Genomic DNA, 22,192 nt, shown 5'->3' with positions numbered 1-22,192 from the left:
CTGGGGCCAGGCACAGTGGCTCACACCTGTAATGCCAGCACTTTGGGAGGCCAAGGTGGGTGGATCACGAGGTCAGGAGTTCAAGACCAGCCTGGCCAAGATGGTGAAACCTTGTCTCTACTAAAAATACAAAAATTAGCTGGGTGTGGTGGCAGGCACCTGTAATCCTAGCTACTCGGGAGGCTGAGGCAGGGAATTGCTTGAACCCAGGAGGCGGAGGTTGCAGTGAGTTGAGATGGCGCCACTGTACGCCAGCCTGGGCGACAGAGTGAGACTCCGTCTCAAAAAAAAAAGATCATCTGGGCATGGTGGCACACACCTACAGTTCCAGCTATTCAGGAGGCTGAGGTGGGATCCCAGGAGGTGGAGATTGCAGTGAGCTGTGATCATGCCACTATATTCCACCCTCCAGCCTGGGTAACAGAGCAAGACCCTGTCTCAAAAAAAGAAAAAAATCAGTTGCAGATGTCCATACCTTATGATGATTAGCCAAGGACTGGTGGCACACCTCATGGCTGATTGCACGTCAGGGTCGAGAGCCAGTGGCTGAGGACAGCTCTATGCTCAGGCTTGTGTTTCCCCAGCGTGTTGTGCCCTCTGCAGCCCTCTTGTGCCCAGACACAGAGTAGTTAAAAACAGCAGTACAGAGGGCAAGACATGGAACTGCCTACTTTTTTGCTCAGTGGGAAAAGTGCTTGGGTGAGACATGTGGCTGTCCATTGAAGGGAACAGCTATGCTGACTGTGGGTTGGAAAATCTAGGCTGACTGTCTTGCTGGCTGTCCCGTGTTGGCTGGTTTGGTGCCTACAGTGGAGTCCCTTGTCTGCCTGTGTGTCTCTTAATGATTCTGATGTCATCTCTGCGAGGTCAGAGGTTGGTTCCCGGGGCAGGCCCATCTTGCACCCTGAGGTTCAGATGGGACCACAAGCAGCGTAGCACAGGGGGAAAACACTTGTGCGCGTTGACCTTGCACATCAACAAGTTAGACCAGAACATGGAGTGCACCAGCCTTCTCAGAATTCTTGAGCTCTCTGTACCACCACTAGGGGCTCCTCTGTGGCTCAAGACCCCTCCTGAGGCAGAGGGTGAGGAGGAGGCAGAAAGAAAAGAGAACAGGAGACCTGGAGTGGGCAGCAGTAGAGCGGAACCCAGCAGGCCCGCCTTTTTGGATTCCTCTGGGGGCTCTGGGGATGTGTGTTGTGGGAGTGGAGAGTGGTGACGAGCAGAGGACGGACAGCTGCTGAAAGCGATCATTCCTCTCCTTGTGGGGCATCCTGGGAAGAACATGGGTGATCTCTGCAGTCAGGCAGCGCTGTCCTCGTGGGGCCTTATGGGGCGGCTCTGGGTGTCTGCATTCTAATCCCTGGCAACAAATGGGGCTGCAAGGCTGGGCTCCTGGTAGATGCTCAGGAAGGGTTGTTCCACTCCTCACCCCCTCCTGAGCTGCTTTCTAGCCTCGCAGCCCCGTCTTTGGATCCCTTTTTGGCACTCTGCTGGGCTCAGAGCTTCCGTGGCAGGAGCAGAGGCTGCTCTCTCCTGGGTTCCTCTGGGAGCTACCGTGGAGCTTGGGCAGTTCCTTCTATTGTCGCGATTCTGGGTTCAAAGCCACAGGCCTCTCAGACAGCTGTGACTTCCCGGCAGGCAGTAGGGATGGGGTGGGGGTGGAGGCGTTGGGGCCCTGCAGCTTCCCTCGCTTGCCTCTGTCCTTGCTAGGCAGTGAGTCGGAGGCGCCTGGGCTCAGCTGATGTTCTCCAAGGAGGACTTGGAATGAACCCGAGACACAAAGGGTGAGGTCAGTGGTTTGCTTAGCAAGAAGGCTGAGTTAGTGACAACCTGTCACAGCTCCCAGGATCCCTGGCTGCAGTCCCTGGCTCTGACTCCTCCCCCTGCTGGCCTTAAGGGAGATGAAAATCAGTGATGTGGATCTATTGACTGAGTGTCTCCTGTGTGTCAGAGTGGGAGGCTTACGTTTATTTTATCCCAGCCACCAGGATGGCTTTCACATTCTTTTTCATCCATTACTCACTGTGCGCTATGAGGTGCCTGAGTAAACTAAAGCCCAGAATTATCTAGTCACTGGTCACCCAGGCTAGTGAGTGGCGGATTTGAACCCATCCTCCTCACTGTTAGATGGCCCATTCCTTCCACTCTACCACACTGCCATGCAGGTGGGATGCCCAGAGGGTGTCCAAAGAACTGTGTGACCATCCTAGCTCCCAACGACACCAGACCAGCCAAATCTGTGATATGGGCAGGGGTGGTTTTATGTGTGGACAGTGGGGGCTTTGTGGTGCTGCTTAAAATTGTTTGCCAAAGTCCCCAAGAGCAAAATCTTATCTGTTTTTTTTGTTTTGTTTTTTTGAGACAGAGTCTTACTCTGTCGCCCAGGCTGGAGTGCAGTGGCGCAATCTCTGTTCACTGCAACTTCTGCCTCCTGGGTTTAAGCCGTTCTCCTGCCTCAGCCTCCCAAGAGGCTGGGATTACAGGCATGCACCACCATGCTCAACTAAATTTTGTATTTTTAAGTAGAGTAGAGATGAGGTTTCACCATGTTGGCCAGGCCAACGTGGTTTCGAACTCCTGGCCTCAAGCAATCTCCCTGTCTCGGCCTCCCAAAGTGCTGGGATTACAAGCATAAGCCACCATGCAGGCCTTGAAGCCTCTCTTTTTATCTTACGATTTCACTTGCATTTTGCATTTGACTCCATAATGTAGCCTTATTTGTTTTAAGACAATGATTTACATTTCTTGCCCCTGAGTACATTTGATCCTCAAAGTGTTCTGGGTTTATCCTGAGGTGGCTTCCTGTACCCCTGGCTTCCATCTGTCCCCTGGGGGTATGGATATCCTTGTGCGAGAGGCTCAAACCAGGTGAATGATGATAGAGGTAGTGGTGGGACACATTCAGTATTGTGAAGAAAGGCACGCTGGCGAAAAGGGAAGCGGGGAGCCCAGTTTGGCTGGAGACATGGGTTGCAGTGAGGGGGACCAAGGAGGCAGTGAAGGTTAGTTTGGGGCCATATGCTGAGAGGGTCAAGAACAGAATGCCATCCCCAGGGTTTCTGACCTTGTTTTATAGGCAGAGAGGGCAACAGTGGGTGAGTATTATAACTCCGCCCCTTGCTCTGCACACATTCATTCAAGCCCCTCTAAGAGGCCTGTGAGGGCCGGGCACAGTGGCTTATGCTTGTAATCCCAGCACTTTGGAATGCCGAGGTGGGTGAATCACTTGAAGTCAGGAGTTCGAGACAAGCCTGTCCAACAATGTGAAACTTCGACTCTACTAAGAAAATACAAAAATTAGCCGGGTGTGGTGTGTACCTGTAGTTCCAGCTACTTGGGAGACTGAGGCAGGAGGATCGTTTGAACCCGGGAGGTGGAGGCTGCAGTGAGCTGAGATCATGCCACTGCACTCCAGCCTGGTTGACAGAGCAAGACTCCATTTCAAAAAAAAAGGAGGCCTATGAGGGTATCCATGCTGTGGGGATTCAGGAGCAGGAGGATGTTCTTGCCCACAGAGGACCTGCAGTCTAGGGGGAGAAGCAAGAGTGAAGTGTGAGGCATGCCCCAAAAAGGCTGGGTGCCAAGAAGTTCGGGCCGATGGTGTCTGCAGGAAGGGTTAGATTGGGAGAACCCAGGGCAAGGGGCTGCAGTCAAGTTCAGGTAGGCACTGAGCATGGATTCGAATGCTAGTCCAAGTGGTTGGCTGTGGTGATGAAAGGAAAGGGAGGCAAGTGATGACAGGGAGAGGCCCCGCGAAAGAAGAATTGATGTGACTTAGTGACCAGCTAAATGTGGGAGCTATTAAAGGGACTTAGAAAAGAGAACTGGGGAAGTCAGGCAAGCGAGAGCTGACTTCGGGAAATGACCTTGCTGCCTGAAAAAAGGGGAAGGTGCTGGCTGGTTAGTGAGAACCTGATTAGCAAAGAGTGGGTAACTAATGCTATGAAATCCACAAAAATCGCAAAAAAACTGCAGCTCATCTCAGGAACAGGCAAACTTTTGAACTTTTTGTTCGGGTCTCTGTGGGACGATGACTCACTTTGAGCCCCTCCTAACCTCTGTTGGTGATTAGCAGGGGTGAGAGGCCCAAGGAGCCGCCCTGCTCTGCAACAGATCAACTTGCCTGGAAGAGCCCACATTGCAGGAATGGGCTGGGGTCGATTTGGAACAGCTGAGAACCTTTCCAGCCCATGAGTCTCCTGGGTTTGAGGCTGTCTTTTTTGTATGTGAATCTGGGTTTTACCCATTGAAGGAGCTGTGAGTTGGGCCTGGAATGGGGCCCTGGACTTGACCTGAAAAGGTCTAGCATCTCTGGGCGACCTAAAGAGGTGGATGACATCTGACCAATGAAATGTGTCCACAATGTTCTGGGACCTCTGGAGGAGGGAGGGCCCACTGATTCTGGACAGGAGAGATGAGTTATTTACAATATGAAAGAGACTCTGGGGACGGGCATGGTGCCTCATGTCTGTAATCTCAGCACTTTGGGAAGGCCCAGGCAGGAAGATGGCTTGAGGCCAGGAGTTCAAGACCAGCTTGGGCAACATAGCGAGACCCTGTCTCTACAAAAAAGTTTTTAAAAGCCTAGTGTGGTGGCATGTGCTTTTAGTCCTAGCTACTCGGGAGGCTGAGGCAGGAAGATCCCTTGAGCCCAAGAATTCTAGGCTGCAATGAGCTGTGATCAGGCCTCTAGCCTGAGTGGCAGAACAAGACTTGTCTCAAAAAAAGAAGAGAAAGACTCTGGTGTTTGGCCAGCCTGGCCTGAACTCCTGTGTCTGTAGCCTAAGGCAGATGCATAGAAGTGCTCAGAGTCAACCTGGGCAGCCTTGTCTCACCTGCTGTTGCTTAAGCTCCTGGAGCCCAATTTGATGGGGAAGTGGCTGCAGCCAGGAGCCCGATGGGTGGGCCTTGTGTGGGTGCCTGGTGCAGATGGGCCTGGCACAGTTGGTCTTCTGCCTGGAGCTCAGGGTGACTGCTGGAGTTGCCTTGCAGCCATTATTCTCTCGGGTCTCTGGTTACCTGTGCCCTGTGACCTTGGGCACAAGCCAGGCAGCCAATAAAGCCAGTCTGTCTGCCCACTCATATTGTGTCACCCTCTGCAAGGAAGAGCTCGTCAGCATACAGGAAGCCACCCTCCTAAGCTAGGCCTGTAGGAAGCCTGGGGAAGAACCACTTCATCCAAATGACCACCCCCTCCTCCCCTGGCGGCTGACTGGAAGACTCCCGGGCCTTCTCCCCTGGCTTCCTGTGTGTCACCCCCCAGCCCACACTTCCTTCAGGGCTGTAAGGGTAAAATGCAGTTCCTGTTGAGTGAGGCATGAGTCAGCGGAGGAGAATTGGTGGCTGAGTCTTTGTAACCTCCAGGCATGGCTATTAAATATTTAAATGACACTATGGTATTGATCGTTTCTCATCCATCCTCTTAGCAGAGCAGTTCCTGTCTGGGATTCAGATAATAGCAGAATCTTGGATTTAGACTAACTCGGAAGAGCTCAAAGGTGCTATATAAATCTCACCCATAATCGTATTATCTCCTCCTCAGAGCATGCTGCTAGGAATGGGGACAAATTGGGTTCTGCCCATTTTCTTGATAGAGAAGACATCCAGAGAGGTTAGAAGATCCGCTGAGGGGCCCCCACTCATCCGCTGGGCCTGGGATCAGGGCATCCTGGCTCCCCTCCTCCGCACTGGCTGTTTGCTCTGCTCACTGCTGCTTCCCCATCCTCCTCCTCTTCACAGCCCCTCTGTCATTCAGCCATTCATTCTAGCTGCTGGGGATATGGCATCGAACAAGACCGACAAGGCCCCTGCTCTCTGGAGCTTAATTCTTGGAGAGGAGACAGTTGACAAGAACCCAAATTGGCAGGGAAGGCCCCTCAAGGAGACTGAGTTCCTAGTCAGTGTCCAGGCCCTAGGTCCCTGGGCTGGGGGTGGGTGGGGCAGAGTGGATCTGGCCTAATTGTGGATTGGCCCTTACTGGGGACGGACGGTTATCAGGATAAATATACCCAGCTCACCATTCCTGGGGACTTACTCACCGAGTGAAAGCACCCCGCTGCGGATTAGATTACCTCTGCTCTAACTGCTCATGTGCTCTGGGCTGGGGGAGGGGAGGGGAACTTGGAGCCAGGGGGAGCGGGGAGACCCGCCTTCCCGTTCTGTTTTCCTTCCTAATCTGGAAGAGTCTCACCAAAGGGGCTGAGATGAGACCATCCCTGAGCTGGTCCTGCTGTTTACATAGCTCCTTCCTTAGGAAGGGCCAAGCCCCGCTCACTGCTTATATCCCTGAGCGTGGGCAACTGTAAGAAGGCCGCAGCTTCTCTGACACTCAGAGCTACCAAGGCTGCCCAGGTGGTCATCAGGGGGTTGGGAACCTCCCTTGTCCAGAGTTCTGGACCCAACAGGATAGACAGGCCATGAGGCTGGGCATCCCCAGACCCCCTAGGACAGGGACTTGTTTCTCTGGGAGTCTGGGTTTCCTATCAGATGGCAGGGATGGACAGCTGGCCCAGGGCTGCGGGGAAGGCCCCTGTGCTATGGCAGCCTGTTGCTGCTGGTGCTGGAGCTTTCAGGGCAGTGCTTGCTGCTCCTTCCTTTGGCTTGTCAGCTCCTAAGGAAGCTGCACTGGCCGCTCCCTGCCTGGGGCAATGAAAGCTGAGTGAAATTGGCCTGCAGAAGAAGGTGGGTGAAGTGGCTGGAAAATACCTTGTTCTTACGTGGGCCTCTCCTGGGCCAGGCCTCGAGAATGCAAGGCATGCTAAGGTGGGGCGCCGCCTGAGGGCCACAGGACTATACCTCTTCTAGTTCTGCCTGGGGCTGCTGGTGGAGGAGTCCAGAATGGCAAAGGTGGGCAGGGACCACGGGGCCCTGGCGCTGGGGCTGGTGTGGCAGGGCAGCCTGTAAACTCCAAGAAGGGATGGAAAAGCTGGCTCCATGCCCCACATTTACCTGCTTCCTGCTGATCTGGGACTAGAGGGCAGCACCCTTTGCCCTCAGGGATTGGATAGGACGGGGAGGTGATTTCATTCCCCTCCTAGGGCTTAACACTTCTCTGGGAAGAAACTTGTAATCTATTTAGCAACTCCCATTTCCTGTGTGCTGTATTCCAGGCACTGTGCTAAGTCAGCACTTTATATCTTTTTCTCATGTAGTCCCAATCCTGTGAGTAAAATGGTGGAATTCCTATTGGGCAGACAAGGAAACTGAGGCACAAAAGCAGTTAAGCAGCCTATCCGAGCAATTCAGCCATTGAGCAGAGCCCAGGTGACTGAGGATTCACCGTACAAGTTGTAACACTGAAAGTCCTCAGAGCCTGGGAGGAGAGAATGGAATCGCTCTGGGTCCTCCCACCCCCTCAGAGAGATGGACTTTTATCTCCTCTCTCTTGGCACCTGTCCAGCTCCAGGCCTCTGGTCTTGATAGTCTTTATCACACACTAAGAAGTGGCAGGGGCTTAGGTAGGAGGAAGAAGCCTGGCTTGTTTCTGTGCTGCAGTCGGGGATGGGGGCGGAAGGTTTTAATTGATTCTCTTTAATCTGATATTGAGTGCCATGCGTCAGTGGATCAACCGGGGTCCCCAGAGCCACAGTCTGGGGGACATCCCCCCATTGTAGGTACAAGGGGACCCAGGTTTCCTTCCACCCGGAGCCCCTAGGTGGGTACAGGAATGTGAGGGACGCAGCTGCAGCACTTGCCCTGGAATGCAGGCGAACCGGTCCCCTCCTCCTCGGAGCAGTGGGCTGAGGGTGTCTGTCTGTACCTTAACCCTCCAGCGGCTCCCACCGGTTGTAAGGATTATGCTCAGTCAGTTGCTGAGGCCCAGGGAAGGGCTTCTTCCTCTCAGCCTGGCCGTAGTGCACTGTTTCTGCCCAGCCACCTGCCCCAGGGCGGCCTCCCGACCCAAAGCTGCAGCTGTTCCATGCTGTTGCTCCGACCAGGTGCAGCCATGGGGTGCAGATAGGGGCGCACACGGTGCTGCATTTGCACAGGGCCCTGGAAGCGAGGGCATGCACCCCTCTGGTTCTCCAGAGCCCTGCATGTCACCCTTGGGTTGTGCCAAGTGATACCAGGCTACCTGTGTTCCTCCCACTAGCTTGCTGTGTTCCTCCAGCTCAGCCTTGTTCTCTAAGGATAGAAACTTCCCCACTGTGCCCATGGCCAGGGGCTCCCCAGTCTTCCCCGGCTAGAAAATTCCAAGATTGCACGAGGTTACCCAGTGGCAAGAAGCTGACGGGCCAATGGTGCCCTCTGGTGGGGAGCAGCAGACAGTCTGCACCCCTTCCTCACCAGGGCGGAGCCAGGACATAGCTCCGTGGCCTTTGCCCATGGCTCGCTAGGGACTTTGCACCTAGCCCGCCCTCAGCCTCGAGACAGCCTGGCCTACCTCCTCATGTTGCATACTTCCGCTGGCCCAGAGAGACAGAAAACCTGCAGAATTCAGGGTGGGTTTCCTCCAGAAAGTGGTTGGGAAGCCCCAGAGAGAGAGCTTCCTCCTTCAGGGTGACTTGGGTCTAGAGGGCCCCAGGCCTGGACCTGGAAACTTAGTAGAGAGTAATGCCAAGGAAATTTGAGGCCTTTCTTAGCTTGAATGAGGTCTCCCAACTACTTCCGAGCAGCGTGTCTGGAATCTGTCCTTCCAGCATGTGGGAAGGGAGGGTGTATTCCTGGTCTCGAATGGTTTCAGTGGGTACCATTTTCTCTGAAGAGTGGATAGCCTGACACCTTCTTTGGGGTATGAGTAGCAGGAATATTTAGAGCAGAGGGAAAGGCTGGAGCCGGACACTGGGGGACCCCGCTGGGATGGGGCTCTGCCTTCAAGTGGACTCCTGTGTGCAGTGTCTGCCGGCTCTGTTTGCTCAAGCCAGGGGGGACGTTTGCTGAGCTTGCAAGGGGACTCTGACCCTTAACCATTCTGCAGCCTATGGGGAAGTCTCAGGTATTTGCACCCATTGGAAATCAAAGTAAAGCTAGGAGTCTACTGTTGGCTTGCCTCCTATATTTCTGGTTTTCTTTCTTGAGGAGTTTGTGGGGGGTTTGGAGGCACCAACCCTTACCCCTCTTGCCTAGTCCTTCCCTGTCCAAATCAGTAGGTGAGAATGAAGGGTGGAGAGAGAGGAGGAAGCCATACCAGAGACCCTGTGGCTGGTGGATGGACTTGCTGGGGTTTTTCTCTGTCCCTCAAATAGACAAAACTTTGGAGAAAACTGAATAATGATGTGCCTTCTCCCTGACATCTGCACTCTATGGTTTGTTTGTTTGTTTTTAAGACAGGGTCTTGCTCTGTCACCCCGGCTAGAGTGCAGTGGTGCAATTGTAGCTCACTGTAGTCTTGACCTCCTGGGCTCAAGCAATCCTCCTGCCTCAGCCTCCTGAGTAATTGGGACTACAGGCGCATATCACCACACCCAGCTAATTTTTAAATTTTTTGTAGAGATGGGGTTTCACTGTGTTGCCCAAGCCGATCTCCAACTCCTGTTCTCAAGTGATCCTCCCACCTCAGCCTCCTGAATAGCTGGGACTATAGGCATGCGCCACCACACCCAGCTAATTTTTAAATTTTTTGTAGAGACAGGCTCTCACTGTTTTGCCCAGGCTGGGACATGCTACAATTTGAATGTTACTTTATTACTTTTCTTTTCTTTTCAAGGTTGCCCTTTTCATGGTTTGCTCATATTCTACCCAGAAAAGACTTAGGAGACTTAGAAGAAGTTAGTACTTTGCATCTTACCTACACTGCTCTCCTTGGAGGAAGACCTTATTCTGGATTTTACAGAGCAAATCAGATCTGATGTTTGTAGCTTCCAATGTGCTATGGAGCTTCCTCCTGCAGAGTGACTTGGGTCTGGAGAGCCTGATATTTGCAACTGATGTTTGCAGCTTCCAGTGTACCTGCTAGTCCTTATAAACCTCACACCAGTACTTTGAGGTCAGAGTTATTCAAGAGCTTACTGAGACAACAGGCCCTGAGAAGCTAAGCGATTTGCCCTGTGGCATGGATGGTAGAGAGGGGAGCTGGCACTTGAACTGAGGTCTGGCTCGACCTCAGAATGAGTGATCTTGTGTCTCTGTGCCCCAGGACTGCATCCTCTCACCAATACTTCACCAGCCTAGGGATCTGTGCTCCCAAGAGCCTGTTGACATTGTAAACCTGAATCCAATCCATAAACCAAAAGCCCAGGCTTAGAATCACATTGTGGTGGAGCGGGCGTTTGGTGGAGTCCCTGATTCAAAATGTTTGACAAGGAAGCCTGACCATTTGTCTTCTGTTGGGTGTTTGGAGTCCAAGAGACCTGAGATCAGAGTCCAGCATTGTCACTTCATCCAGCCTTGGCAGTGTGGGATGTGACTCTGCCTCTGAACCGCAGTTATACCATCTGTGCTGGTGGCGTTGTGAGGATGGCAGGTAACAAAGGTGAAGCTCCTGGCCCCAGTGGGCCTTCAAGGATGGCAGCTGCTCCTGCCCCCTACTGGGGTTGCACTCATTCGTTGCCTGCTCTGGGGAGTCCTATGGGGTTTCTTAGCTGGCCCTGCCCATGGTGGAGAAAGAGGGATCCACCCATTGCTGATTGGGCCCAGAGGAAATGAGGACACTGCGTGAAGCCAAGACAGCAGGTGTGGCCCTGGAGAGGCCGTGGGGATTGGCCTGGACACTGGTTCCTTTTCTGCCGTTACCTAGATACCTACCAACTCCCTCTAGTTCCGGTTTGCTAGAGACAGGAAGCCAGGCCTCCTCCATGGGACCCGGAGGGCGGGGCGGGCTGTAGGACCTGAACTTCCTTGGAGGTCAGGCGACCAGACCCGGGGTCCTGGGCCTTGGAACAGACATCCCCTCTGTCCATCTGGGCAGGAGCGTGGGGTAGGTGTGGCCAGCCTTGAGGGTAGGAGATCAGGACAGGCAGCTGGGACAAGGTGTGGCCCCATAGACCGAGGCCCTGGGTGAGGGCCTTGCTTCTCTATTCCCTCCTCTGAACACAGGTTGGGGGACTGGGAGCAAGGCCACAAGGAAGGATCACACTGGCAGGCCTCACAGCTTGGGCCTCCAACATTCAGGAAGTTGAACCCTTTAAGTATGGCATCATCTGGTCGTCATAGTGCCCTCTTACAGGCCAGGTTTTTGGGGTTTGGGGCTTCTGAGGAGTCAGACAATTGTGCCACTCACTGGCTTTGTTATTCGGAGCAAACACCTCTGACCTCTGCCTCTCCAAGCCCGGCTTTCCTCATCCCTTCGGGGAGAATCAATTCCAGCTACAGGGGGTATTAGGGGGATTAACGGAGACCTTACATGCTGCTAGAATGCCTAGCAGTCTGCCTGCTACTGATAAGTGGCAATAAACGCAGCCATTGCTTTTTAGATGTTTATTATCCTGAGGGCTAGGGATCAAGCTGTCAGCTCCCTGGACCCAGCAGGTTACCGGGGAGCTGAGAGCAAGCAAGTTGTGAACAGGGCAGGAATGAGGGTGTGGCATCCAGGGCCAGGCTGTCTGAGCCGTGGGGCTGTTGAGGGTCCCAGGAGGGGACGGAGGAAGTGGGGGTCAGCAGGTCCTACTCCTGCCCTTCTATACCCTTCTTTTCTGGAGACTGGGGAGACCTAGTGCCCCCCTGTTGGCTGCCAGGTGCCAGGGTAATGGAAGCTTACACTAGAGGGCTGATTTGGCTCCCTTGCTGCTGTTAAAAGCAGAACAGTGGGGGCCTGGAGCCTCTGGGGCCGGGCTGCTTGCCAGACTTCCGCAGAAACAGCCAATGGAGCAGTCTTGCCCCCTGCTCACTGAGGGCGTGGGGACCGCTGCACCAGCCTCACTCCAGCCCCCACCTCCCCGCACACCTTACCCCATAAGCCTAGAGCCTCAGGAGGAACCTGGAGCCTGGGCTTCTGCTTCCACCTGGTTAGGAGGGCAGGGACCATCCTGAGTGCCCCTTCCAGTCGGGGGCTGGGAAAGCCTAAGCTCTTAGAAATCAAGTGAGGGCCTGGCACAGCCAGGGCCCCTCCCTGTGACGTGGGGCCCCTCCCACCCATTCTCTCCGCGTTGCCCTGCAGATTCAGAGTTCCAGACAGGCACTTCACTCGCGGCTGCGCGGCCCTGTCAGGAGGGAACGCAGTGCCAGGTGCCTGACTCCCAGAGGTAGGAGATCCCACAGGGCAGCCCCAGAGCCCGCCTCTAGAGCACTTTCAGTCGTGGGTGGCCAGAAGAAGTTAGCTTTGGGAGCCGGCTCTTGGTTAGGCTGGTCGGGGCTGGTGGCTTCCTGTCCCAAGGCTGGTCATTTCTCCCATGGGTGGGGCAGGTGCTAGAAGGCATTAACTCTTGAGGTGCAGGCAGGGAGGGCCCTGCCACGGGAGAGTCCCCAGGATCCCGGTTCTCACCTGCTACCCGTGCCTTCTCTTTGCAGACGCCCTGCTGGCGGACTTGGAGTCTACCACCTCCCACATCTCCAAACGGCCTGTGTTCTTGTCGGAGGAGACCCCCTACTCATACCCAACTGGAAACCACACATACCAGGAGATTGCCGTGCCACCCCCCGTCCCCCCACCCCCGTCCAGCGAGGCCCTCAATGGCACAATCCTTGACCCCTTAGACCAGTGGCAGCCCAGCGGCTCCCGATTCATCCACCAGCAGGTGAGGCGGGGACAGTGGCTGGGAAGGCCAAGGAGGCTGGGGGACAGAGGGAACTTAGCTGGCAGGGGCTTAGGGAGCCAGGGGATGGAATGGAATTGGGGCAGTCGACCCTTCCCAACCAGACACTGCTCTTCCCACTCACCACGTGAGTGGAGCAGTGACCAAGTGGTTAATCACAGGTCTCCTGGCCCAACTGTGGAAATTCCCTGGTGAGACTGGCTGTGGGCAGGAGCCTCCTGGGGGTGACTGGAGCTGCTCCTGGCCCCTGTTCCTTTTTCTCCCCTCGGGGTAGCCTCTGAGCATTCTCCTTCTCGCAGCCTCAGTCCTCATCACCTGTGTACGGCTCCAGTGCCAAAACTTCCAGTGTCTCCAACCCTCAGGACGGTGTTGGCTCTCCGTGCTCCCGAGTGGGTGAGGAGGAGCACGTCTACAGGTACTGCCCCAGTCTGCCCAGGGCACCTTCCCTCCTGCTTAGAAATCTCAGGGACCTGGCCAGGGTGGGAGGCAGCGGAGGCCCGGGAGCAGGCATAGCAACTGGGCCTTGTGGGGTTATTCTGGTTTAAGCTGCAGAAGGCCTGTCGGTGGGCCCGTCTACCTCATCAGTGCCATCTCCATGCAGTGGACATTCTGGGCTATCACAGCATCTCCGTGTAGCTGAGGAACTAAAGCAAGACTTCATTCCTCCCCTCTTCTTTTTTTCTTTTTTTTTGAGACGGGGTCTCGCTCTGTCACTCTGTCGCCCAGGCTGGAGTGCAGTCGCGCGATCTCGGCTCACTGCAAGCTCCGCCTCCTGGGTTCACGCCATTCTCCTGCCTCAGCCTCCCAAGTAGCTGGGACTACAGGCACCCGCCACCACGCCTGGCTAATTTTTAGTAGAGACGGGGTTTCACAGTGTTAGCCAGGATGGTCTCAATCTCCTGACCTCATGATCTGCCCGCCTCGGCCTCCCAAAGTGCTGGGATTACAGGCGTGAGCCACTGTGCCCGGCCTCCTCCCCTCTTCTTACCACATCCCTTCCCTACCCTCTGTCCTCTTGCAGGGGAAGACTTCGCATCTCCTCTGCCTTGTTCTCCTTGGGAATCTGGGAACTGCCAAGCCACTACAAGGCCAGAAAGCATCTCTCACTATCTTCTTTCCTTTGCCTCTCAAAGCTTCCCCAACAAGCAGAAATCAGCTGAGCCTTCACCCACCGTAATGAGCACGTCCCTGGGCAGCAACCTTTCTGAACTCGACCGCCTGCTGCTGGAACTGAACGCTGTACAGCATAACCCACCAGGCTTCCCTGCAGGTAGGACCGGGTCCCTGGGGCAGGGTCTACCAGGGCCCAGGGCCCATCTGCTGACCTCTAGATCCCAGGAGGGCTCAAGGGCTGAGCAGCCTTTTTCTCTCCTCTCTGCAAGATGAGGCCAACTCAAGCCCCCCGCTTCCTGGGGCCCTGAGCCCCCTCTATGGTGTCCCAGAGACTAACAGCCCCTTGGGAGGCAAAGCTGGGCCCCTGACGAAAGAGAAGCCTAAGCGGAATGGGGGCCGGGGCCTGGAGGACGTGCGGCCCAGTGTGGAGAGTCTCTTGGATGAACTGGAGAGCTCCGTGCCCAGCCCCGTGTGAGTACCCACTGGGCTCTCCCCAGGTGGGGAAGGGCTGGCCCAGCCTGCCCCGGGTCCAGTGTCTATCCCCTTAGCCCTGGTATCACCCACTCCCTCCCGTGTCTGCCGTTTGCCAGGCACTGGGGGGATAGTGGTGAGTCACATGGACACCATCCCTGCCTTCAGCCAGTCACTGCCAGTCAGAAAGGACAGACGTTGTGCAGGCTGAGGGCGCCTGGAGCTTAGCAGCTCTTAGCATAGGCTTTGGGGCCACACAGTGGGGTTCACATTTTGGCTCTGACAGTTACTGTCAGCTCTCAAGCCTTAGTTTTCCCATCTGTAAAATGGGACAAGAACTTATGGGATCACTGGAATAAGACCACCTACCTCAATAAGGGTGAGAACCAGTAATCCATGTAAAGCGCTTGGAATGGTTTCTGGTGTGTAGTGCGTGGCACACATGGTGAGTGCCCAACACGCGAGCTCTTACCAGTGCCGTCGTGTTACTGCAGTAGCCTCACCTCTATGTCCAGTGTTGTGGAGGAAACACAGGGCGCTTGGGCTTGTTTCGCAGGCCAGCTTTCACTTGGGCTGGGGGCTAGAGGAGTCTTCCTGGCACTTCCTGGTGCCATTGAACTGCCCTTTCTTCTGACCCAATGATGGGTCCCCAGGAGAGACAGGGAGCTGGTGGACCTCCCTGGGGTTGGGGATGGTGAGACCCCAGTGTCCGAGGTGAGAGGTCGATCTGATCCCCGGGAAGTGTGGGGCTGACTGTGGGCTCCCCACTGATGCTGTGCCCACCCTGCAGCCCTGCCATCACTGTGAACCAGGGCGAGATGAGCAGCCCGCAGCGCGTCACCTCCACCCAACAGCAGACACGCATCTCGGCCTCCTCTGCCACCAGGGAGCTGGACGAGCTGATGGCTTCGCTGTCGGATTTCAAGGTGCCCTGTGAACCCTCTATCTTCCCTGCCCTGCCGCCCCTCCCTCATCCTTCTCCTCCCTTACCTCAGTGTGGGTAGCTGGATCTTGGCATCTCAGTGTTTGGGTGCCTTGCCCCTGAGCCAGGGACACTGTCATGCCCTGGCCTTGCTGTGATGCCAGGAGATGGGGAGGGAGGGCCGGGTCAGCCTGCCTGAGGACTGCAGTAGCCAGTGAAGGCAGACAAGCTGGAAAAGTGCTCAGCTGGGACATTCCTTCCTCCCTGGGTGCTCCCAGCCTCTCAGGTCGAGGGGATCAGGAGGCTGGGACGCTGGGACAAAGAACCTTGTGTTGATGGCTGCTCTGGGTGGGGGAGGGCATTCTCTGCTGGGCCATGTGGGACTTGGGAGCCTGTGCCTGGGAGGTCATTTGCCCTGGAGCCCCATCTCCCACGCTAGCTGTCCTCAACACATCCTCTTTCTTTCTGCCTCTGATCCTGAATCCACAAGCCTCCCTTGCTACTCTTCTCCCATCCTTCCCTCTCGCCCTCCAGGGCTTCTGAGTTCCCACGAGCGTGTCTGTGGGAAACCATGGGGCCAGGCTTGCACGAGGTACCTGCCCTTCCCCTCCCCTGCTGGGCCTCCCCAGTCCTGCCAGGCCTGAGATGTTTAATTTAGAGGATTCAGTGTTTCCATGGGGATTGATATTGACAGAACTCACCAGCAGCTGCTGACTTCACACTTCCACGTGGGTCAGCTGGAGACCTTTGGGGCATGACCTAGGGAATATGAGAGGGGAGTGAACGGTCCCTGCACCCTTGGCCCTGATGGTGTCTCCTAGCCTCCCTTCAGCTGAGGTTTCATGGTGGGAGATAGGAGTGTGGCTGGGGTGGAGGGTTGAGCCTGGCCCTGTGACCCTTGCGTGCTATAGTTCCAGCTCCAGGCCAGTGGTTCTGAGCAGCCATGGTCAGAAGCAAGTAAGTTGGATTCAGGGCCTGGCCTGAGGGAGCTGTGCCCCGGTGCTTTTAAGGCTGCCGTTTTCTCAGACAGCCTGTGTCCTGATGCCAGGAGAAGCAGCAGTGGTTTTAGTCAGATCCCTGGAGCAAGGACGTGGAAGACGTAGAGGACTTGGGGTGTAGGAAAGCTGGGATTGTCCGGAGGGACATGGCCGAGTTGGGCCAGTGTCCGAGGCGGGTTCAGCAGCCCCCTGGGGCTGGCTCTCCCTCCATTTGTGCCTGGGGCTGTCTTCCGTAGCCACCTGGCTCCCCATTTGTCCACCTCACCATGGTCTTTTCTTTCTCATACCCTCCCTGGGTGGCTCCACAGGCACGGCTTGGTGGCTGCTTTCTCTTGCTTGGGTTTGGTGAGGGCTAAGCACGTGAAGCCCAGGGAAGCCTTTTTGGGGTCTGGGTCTCCTTCAAGGGTCAGTCCTGTGCGTCAGCTTTGCAGCCACCTTGGTCAGCCCTAAGGCCGAGCCCACCGCCTGCAGGGTGCAGCCGTCCTCACTCCCCTCATCTCTCTCTCCCCTCTCCCCTCTGCATTTCTCTCTTCTCCAGACCAGCTCCTCCACTGTGGCTCTGAGTGCCCCGGGGCTGTCCAGCTCTGCTCCGTCCTCATACTGCTCCCTTTCTCCTTCTCCTCCTCCCATGCCATCTGTATTTCTGCCACCCACCACTACACCCTCCCCTCGAGGCCAGGGCCACACTCCGGAGTTCCCTTGTACTGAGCAGAGTGGACGAGGCCTTCTACCTCCTGTAGCCCCCAGCTGGCTTGATTTGGCTGGTCTTGGGGTGATGCCTGACACCCTCAACTCAAGGTCTCCCTCTGTGGAGGGTTCTCTGTGGGCAGTGGGCACAGAGAGTCAGGGTCGAGATTGGAGGCACCTGCCGACCATCACAAGTGAGCTCTCTGGGGCTCCCCGCTGCCACACTGTACCCTGTGCTGGGAGCACAGCTCTCCAAGAGCCTGGGGAGCCCCAGGGGCCACCAGCCAGCCCTTCGTGCCCAGAGGAGGCCTTGGCTGCCACATGGGAGCAGCCATGGGCTTCGGAGGTATTCAGGCCTGAGAGAATGCCCCCCTCTGGAGCTGCTCGAAGCTTCCAAGAAGTAACAGAGCCAGCTGTAGTGGCAGTGGACCGGCAGGCCATCTTCCCAGATACCTGGACTCTCACGGAGGAACACGGCCTACAGCAGGAGAGGCCAAGGCCAGAGCCAGGGAGGCTGGGAAGCAGCTCCCCTGCCTCAGTTACCACGGAGCAGCTAGGTGCAAAGATGACCGACAGGGGAAGTGTGGCCAGGCCAACCCAGGGACCTGAAACCCCAAGGAGCCCAGAGGGCACCACCGAAGCTGCCACCCAGGACGGGAAGGAACAGCCAGAGCTTCCATGTGCCATGGCCATGGGCACACCCAGCACCACGGAGAGGATTTCCACCTCTGGCCAGGCAGGCACCAGCTCGCATGGCTGCTGGGCATGGCCATTGGCGGGTCTGAGTGTGGGCCGCTCCTCGCTAACTGCATGCAGCCTCCCACTCTGCGCATGTCTGCTTGGGCAGAAAATGCTGAGACACTGTGGCCGGACCTGACAGTCAGCACTTGGCAGTGGGCTCTGTGGACCCAGCATTTCTCATAGCGTCAACCCACCTCTTGCCTTGTTAAGGCTTTTTCCTTTCAGATGAGCTGGCCTTGACATTCTGATGTGGTGAAATGGTTGGAAGCATGGACTTTGGAACCAGATAGACCTAGATACAAACCACATGTCTAACACTTGCTACCTCTGTGACCTTGGGCAACCCCCTCCCTCGGCCTCAGTTTTCTCATCTGTAAAGTGGGGAGAATTTCCATCAAGATTGTCCGGAGACCTAAATGAGATAATTCCTGGAAAGTGTTTAGAACACAGCATGTGGTCCCTCAACAGGCCGTGGCTGACAGTACTTTTATTACTTGCTTTTTGCTTAAATTAAAACTTTATGCCAGGCCGGGTGTGGTGGCTCACGCCTGTAATCCCAGCACTTTGGGAGGCCGAGGCGGGCGGATCACCTGAGGTCGGGAGTTCGAGGCCAGCCTGACCAACATGGAGAAACCCCATCTCTACTAAAGATACAAAAAGATTAGCTGGGCATGGTGGCGCATGCCTGTAATCCCAGCTACTCGGGAGGCTGAGGCAGGAGAATCACTTGAACCCGGGACGCAGAGGTTGCAGTGAGCCAAGATCACACCATTGCACTCCAGCCTGGGCAACAAGAGCGAAACTCGGTCTCAAAAAACAAAAACAAAACAACAACAACAAAAAACTTTATGCCTCACCCTGGCACAGTAGCTTATACCTATAATCCTAGCACTTTGGGAGGCTGAGGCAAGAGGATCGCTTGAGCCCAGGAGTTTGAGACCAGCATAGGCAACACAGCGAAACCCTGTCTCTACAAAAAATTAAAGATTAGCTGGGCGTGGTTGCACATGCCTATAGTCCCAGCTGCTGGGGAGGCTAAAGCAGGAGGATGGCTTTAGCCCAGGAGTTTGAGGCTGCAGTGAGTTGTGATCACACCACTGCATTCAGCCTGAGCAACAGAGCAAGACACTGTCTCAAAAAAATAAATAAATAAAAAAAATCCCCCAAGCTTTATGCCTCTTTGGAAAACAAAACGAAACAACCAAAAACCCCCAAAACACTACCAACAAGTGTAATAGCATAATATAATATTAGCATAATAATATAAATAAGAAAAAAAAAACTAGTTAAAAAAGTTCCTGGCTAGCTGAGCACGGTGGCTCACACCTGTATTCCCAGCACTTTGGGAGGCCGAGGCAGGCAGAACACGAGGTTAGGAGTTTGAGACCAGCCTAACCAACACGGTGAAACCCCATCTCTACTAAAAAAAAAACAAAAAACAACAACAACAAAAATTAGCCAGGCGTGGTGGTGCATGCCTTTAATCCCAGCTACTCAGGAGGCTGAGGCAGGAGAATCTCTTGAACCCAGGAGGCGGAGGTTGCAGTGAGACCAGATCGCGCCACTGCATTCCAGCCTGGGCGACAGAGCGAGACTCCGTCCCCCCCAAAAAAAAGTTCCTGGAAGGAAAGACTTTTTCTGTTATAAATTAAAAAAAAGAAAAAAGAAAGAAAAAGCCGTATGCCTTGTCAAGGGCATGCAGTTACATCCTCTGGAATAATTCTTGTGCAAACCCTGTGCGGTAAGCCAAGAAAATCTTGTGGTTCCATTTTAAGGAAGGGGAAGCTGAGGCCCATGGCAATTAAGTGTCTTGCCCAAGGTCAGTGGCCAACTTAGAGGTGAATGCTGGGTCAGAGGTCTCGCTCGCAGCCTGTGCTTCTGGAGCCAGTCGGATCTGCCCCCTCCCCTTGCCTCTACCCACCTCCACCGGTCCAATCTGCCCCCTCCCCATGCCTCCACCCACCTCCGCTTGGTTCTTTGGTGGTTTTCTTTTGTGCTCCCTCTCCTGAGGCATCTGAGTGTGGCCTGAGCAGCGTTGTGCAAGCTGGGAGTGGGACGGTGACAGCCTCCCCTCCCCCTCCCCCTAGATCCGATCTGTGATCAGGAGGAGCCGGGAGTCTGGCCACGCACACCCCATGTCCCGGGAGCCCTCCCCTCGCCGCCGGCTGGACCCTGCCACCTTGAGCAGGACCCCATCCCAGGAACAGCTCATCGCGGAGCTGCAGGGGCGGCTGGGCATCCAGCCTGAGGCAGAGGAGCCGGCGGAGGCAGCGGGGCCCTCTGCCCAGGACTGGCTGACCGAGGGCGTCATCATCACTGTGCAGCCACGTGGGAAGCGGGCCGGGGGGCAGCTCGTAGAGAAGGTGGCAAGGAGATGCCCATGGCTGGGGCTGGGCCAGAGCCAAGCACCTGGGGTCCAGGTTCTTCCCTGGCCCCAGTGCTGGCCGGAGGGGAGATCTGGGGAGAGGGTGGGGGTTTCTTGCCTCCTGTGACCTTGGAAGACTGGCCCCACTCTTGGTGCAGAGTGGGAAGGCCCAGGGGGAGCCTGGGGAGGTCCCCCCACCCCTGTGGGCTGAGCTGGCGATTTCTTCCTCATCGCTCTCCCTCCTTTCTTCTCCCCAGGTTGTCTTCCCTCCTGGCTCTCCCATTCCCCTGAGAAGAACCATCTCTGTCCTGGCTTCTCCTTCTGTCCCTTTGCTCCAGCATCGCACAGACGCCGCGGCCAGCAGCTCTTCTCCCCTGCCCAGCCTGCTCGCCTCCTCCCCGCTGGGGCCCTCAGCTTATACCTGTGGTTCTTCTGGGGTCCAGAGTGCAGGGGAAGAGCCCCATGATGAGGGGGTGCAGGGCCCTGCCCTTCCCACTCCTGCACCCCACACCATGAGGTCCGTGGGCTGCCAGACCGATGAGGACCCGCTCTTCCCCCCGATGCAGGCAGGCCTTAAAGGAGCCCCTCCCTTTCTGTCCCCTGTCCTAATGCCTGAGCCATCCCCCACTCTGCACACACACACGTGCACACACACATACACAGATACCCTCCATCCCTCCCTCCACAAGCCCCAGCACAGTAACCACGGTCCTGCCGTAAACCTTGACCCCGGTCTTCCCCCACTCAGAAGGTCCGCTGCCCTCTTGCTTTTCTGTGGGTCCACCCATGTCTGCTCCTTCCTCGACTGGTCCTCGGTACTGCCCCGGGCTCCCATCGAGGAAGGAAGCCACTCCAGAAGGGAGACCAGAAACCCGTCTCCTCCCTTCCAGCCCCCAGGCCCAGCGCCCAGTGAGGCCTCATCACTGAGCCCGGCCACCTCCCCTTGCCATTTCCTCTGCCTTTGGTCGACTCCCCTCCCTGTCCTTCTTCCTTTCTCCCTGGGCCTCTCTCTCAGGGCTCTTTTTCTCCAGATTTTTTCCCCCAATTTTGGTCCTGCCGGTGGGGGAGAAACCCTCAGATCTCATCCTAGATTCCCTTTTAGTCCAGTGACAAGGTCTTGTATTCTTTCTTAATTTTTAAAAAAGATTTCTTACCCTCATCTCTTCCCCTATCTAAGATCCAGGGCCTGGAGCAAAGAGCGGATGGGGAGCGGTGCTGGGCGGCCGGCTGGCCTCGGGACGGCGGGCGGAGCAGCCCCGGAGGGCAGGACGAGGGAGGGGTCAGTGCCAAGGCTGGGCTGGGTGTCCTGCGTGTCGTGCTCTCCCTGGGCTTGGCCATGCCTGCTGGGTGCCCTCAGCCTTTCCGACCCCGGTGGGCCCCTCCGACCACCAGGAGTCCTGCTGACGTCACTCCCACTTTAGGGCTCCTGGCCCCTGGAGGAGGTTGTACTTCTTGTCTCCATCAGCTCATCTGTCCAGGAGGGAGAAAAGTACCCCCATCCCTGTGCTGCCAGACACCGTACCCCGAGCCTCAGGAGTCCTGACCAGCCCCCTCCCTGTGTCCACAGTTCATGGCCCAGGGGAAGACAGGGAGCAGCTCACCCCCTGGGGGGCCCCCGAAGCCCGGGAGCCAGCTAGACAGCATGCTGGGGAGCCTGCAGTCTGACCTGAACAAGCTGGGGGTCGCCACGGTCGCCAAAGGAGTCTGCGGGGCCTGCAAGAAGCCCATCGCCGGGCAGGTGATGAGGGGGAGTGGGCAGGGGTGTGGCCAGTGGACTCCTGCAGGGGTGGGGGTGCTCCGGGGCTGGCCTTGGCCCTGGACCACATTCCATCTCCTCCTCAGGTTGTGACCGCCATGGGGAAGACGTGGCACCCCGAGCACTTCGTCTGCACCCACTGCCAGGAGGAGATCGGATCCCGGAACTTCTTCGAGCGGGATGGACAGCCCTACTGTGAAAAGGACTACCACAACCTCTTCTCCCCGCGCTGCTACTACTGCAACGGCCCCATCCTGGATGTGAGTTCCTCATCCGGCACCGCGCCCGCTTCTGCTCATTCCAGCTTCACCGCAGCCCTCTGAGGATGCAGGGGGTGCCGTGGGAGGCTCACAGGGCTAGGGAACAGTGGGGCCGGATTCACAGCCACACCTGAACCACAGCCTGTGCCGATGTGCATCGGGCAGCCCCACCTCCCTTCACCTCCCATCTCCATTCCTTTCTGTGGAGACTCCCAGGACTCAGGAGCCCTGAGGAGATAAATGGAGT

At 56.2% G+C, this 22,192-nt stretch overlaps 1 protein-coding gene across 31 annotated transcripts in view; it reads left to right on the top strand.

Moving 5' to 3' along the window:
- PXN (paxillin) overlaps positions 1 to 22,192 on the top strand; it is a 55,206-nt gene that overhangs the window by 28,899 nt on the left and 4,115 nt on the right. For 2 of the 31 annotated variants that reach the window (XM_009426377.5, XM_063785073.1), the window contains exons 2-12: positions 12,388 to 12,614; positions 12,932 to 13,047; positions 13,766 to 13,902; positions 14,015 to 14,216; positions 15,007 to 15,142; positions 16,675 to 17,559; positions 19,652 to 19,927; positions 20,187 to 20,495; positions 21,107 to 21,208; positions 21,497 to 21,667; positions 21,772 to 21,945. In XM_009426377.5, the coding sequence (XP_009424652.1) occupies positions 12,388 to 12,614; positions 12,932 to 13,047; positions 13,766 to 13,902; positions 14,015 to 14,216; positions 15,007 to 15,142; positions 16,675 to 17,559; positions 19,652 to 19,927; positions 20,187 to 20,495; positions 21,107 to 21,208; positions 21,497 to 21,667; positions 21,772 to 21,945 (2,735 nt within the window). Of the gene's footprint in view, positions 1 to 8,266; positions 8,445 to 9,649; positions 10,615 to 10,697; positions 10,859 to 12,037; positions 12,123 to 12,387; positions 12,615 to 12,931; positions 13,048 to 13,765; positions 13,903 to 14,014; positions 14,217 to 15,006; positions 15,143 to 16,674; positions 17,560 to 19,651; positions 19,928 to 20,186; positions 20,496 to 21,106; positions 21,209 to 21,496; positions 21,668 to 21,771; positions 21,946 to 22,192 lie in introns of those variants that run through there. The other 29 variants (XM_509424.8, XM_063785092.1, XM_054663664.2 and 26 more) reach the window with 28 other exon arrangements.

Source organism: Pan troglodytes, chromosome 10 (genome assembly GCF_028858775.2).
Source record: "Pan troglodytes isolate AG18354 chromosome 10, NHGRI_mPanTro3-v2.0_pri, whole genome shotgun sequence".
Lineage (NCBI taxonomy): Eukaryota > Metazoa > Chordata > Mammalia > Primates > Hominidae > Pan > Pan troglodytes.
Note: the sequence above shows the minus strand (reverse complement) of the source record. Positions and strands in the feature narration are given on the sequence as shown.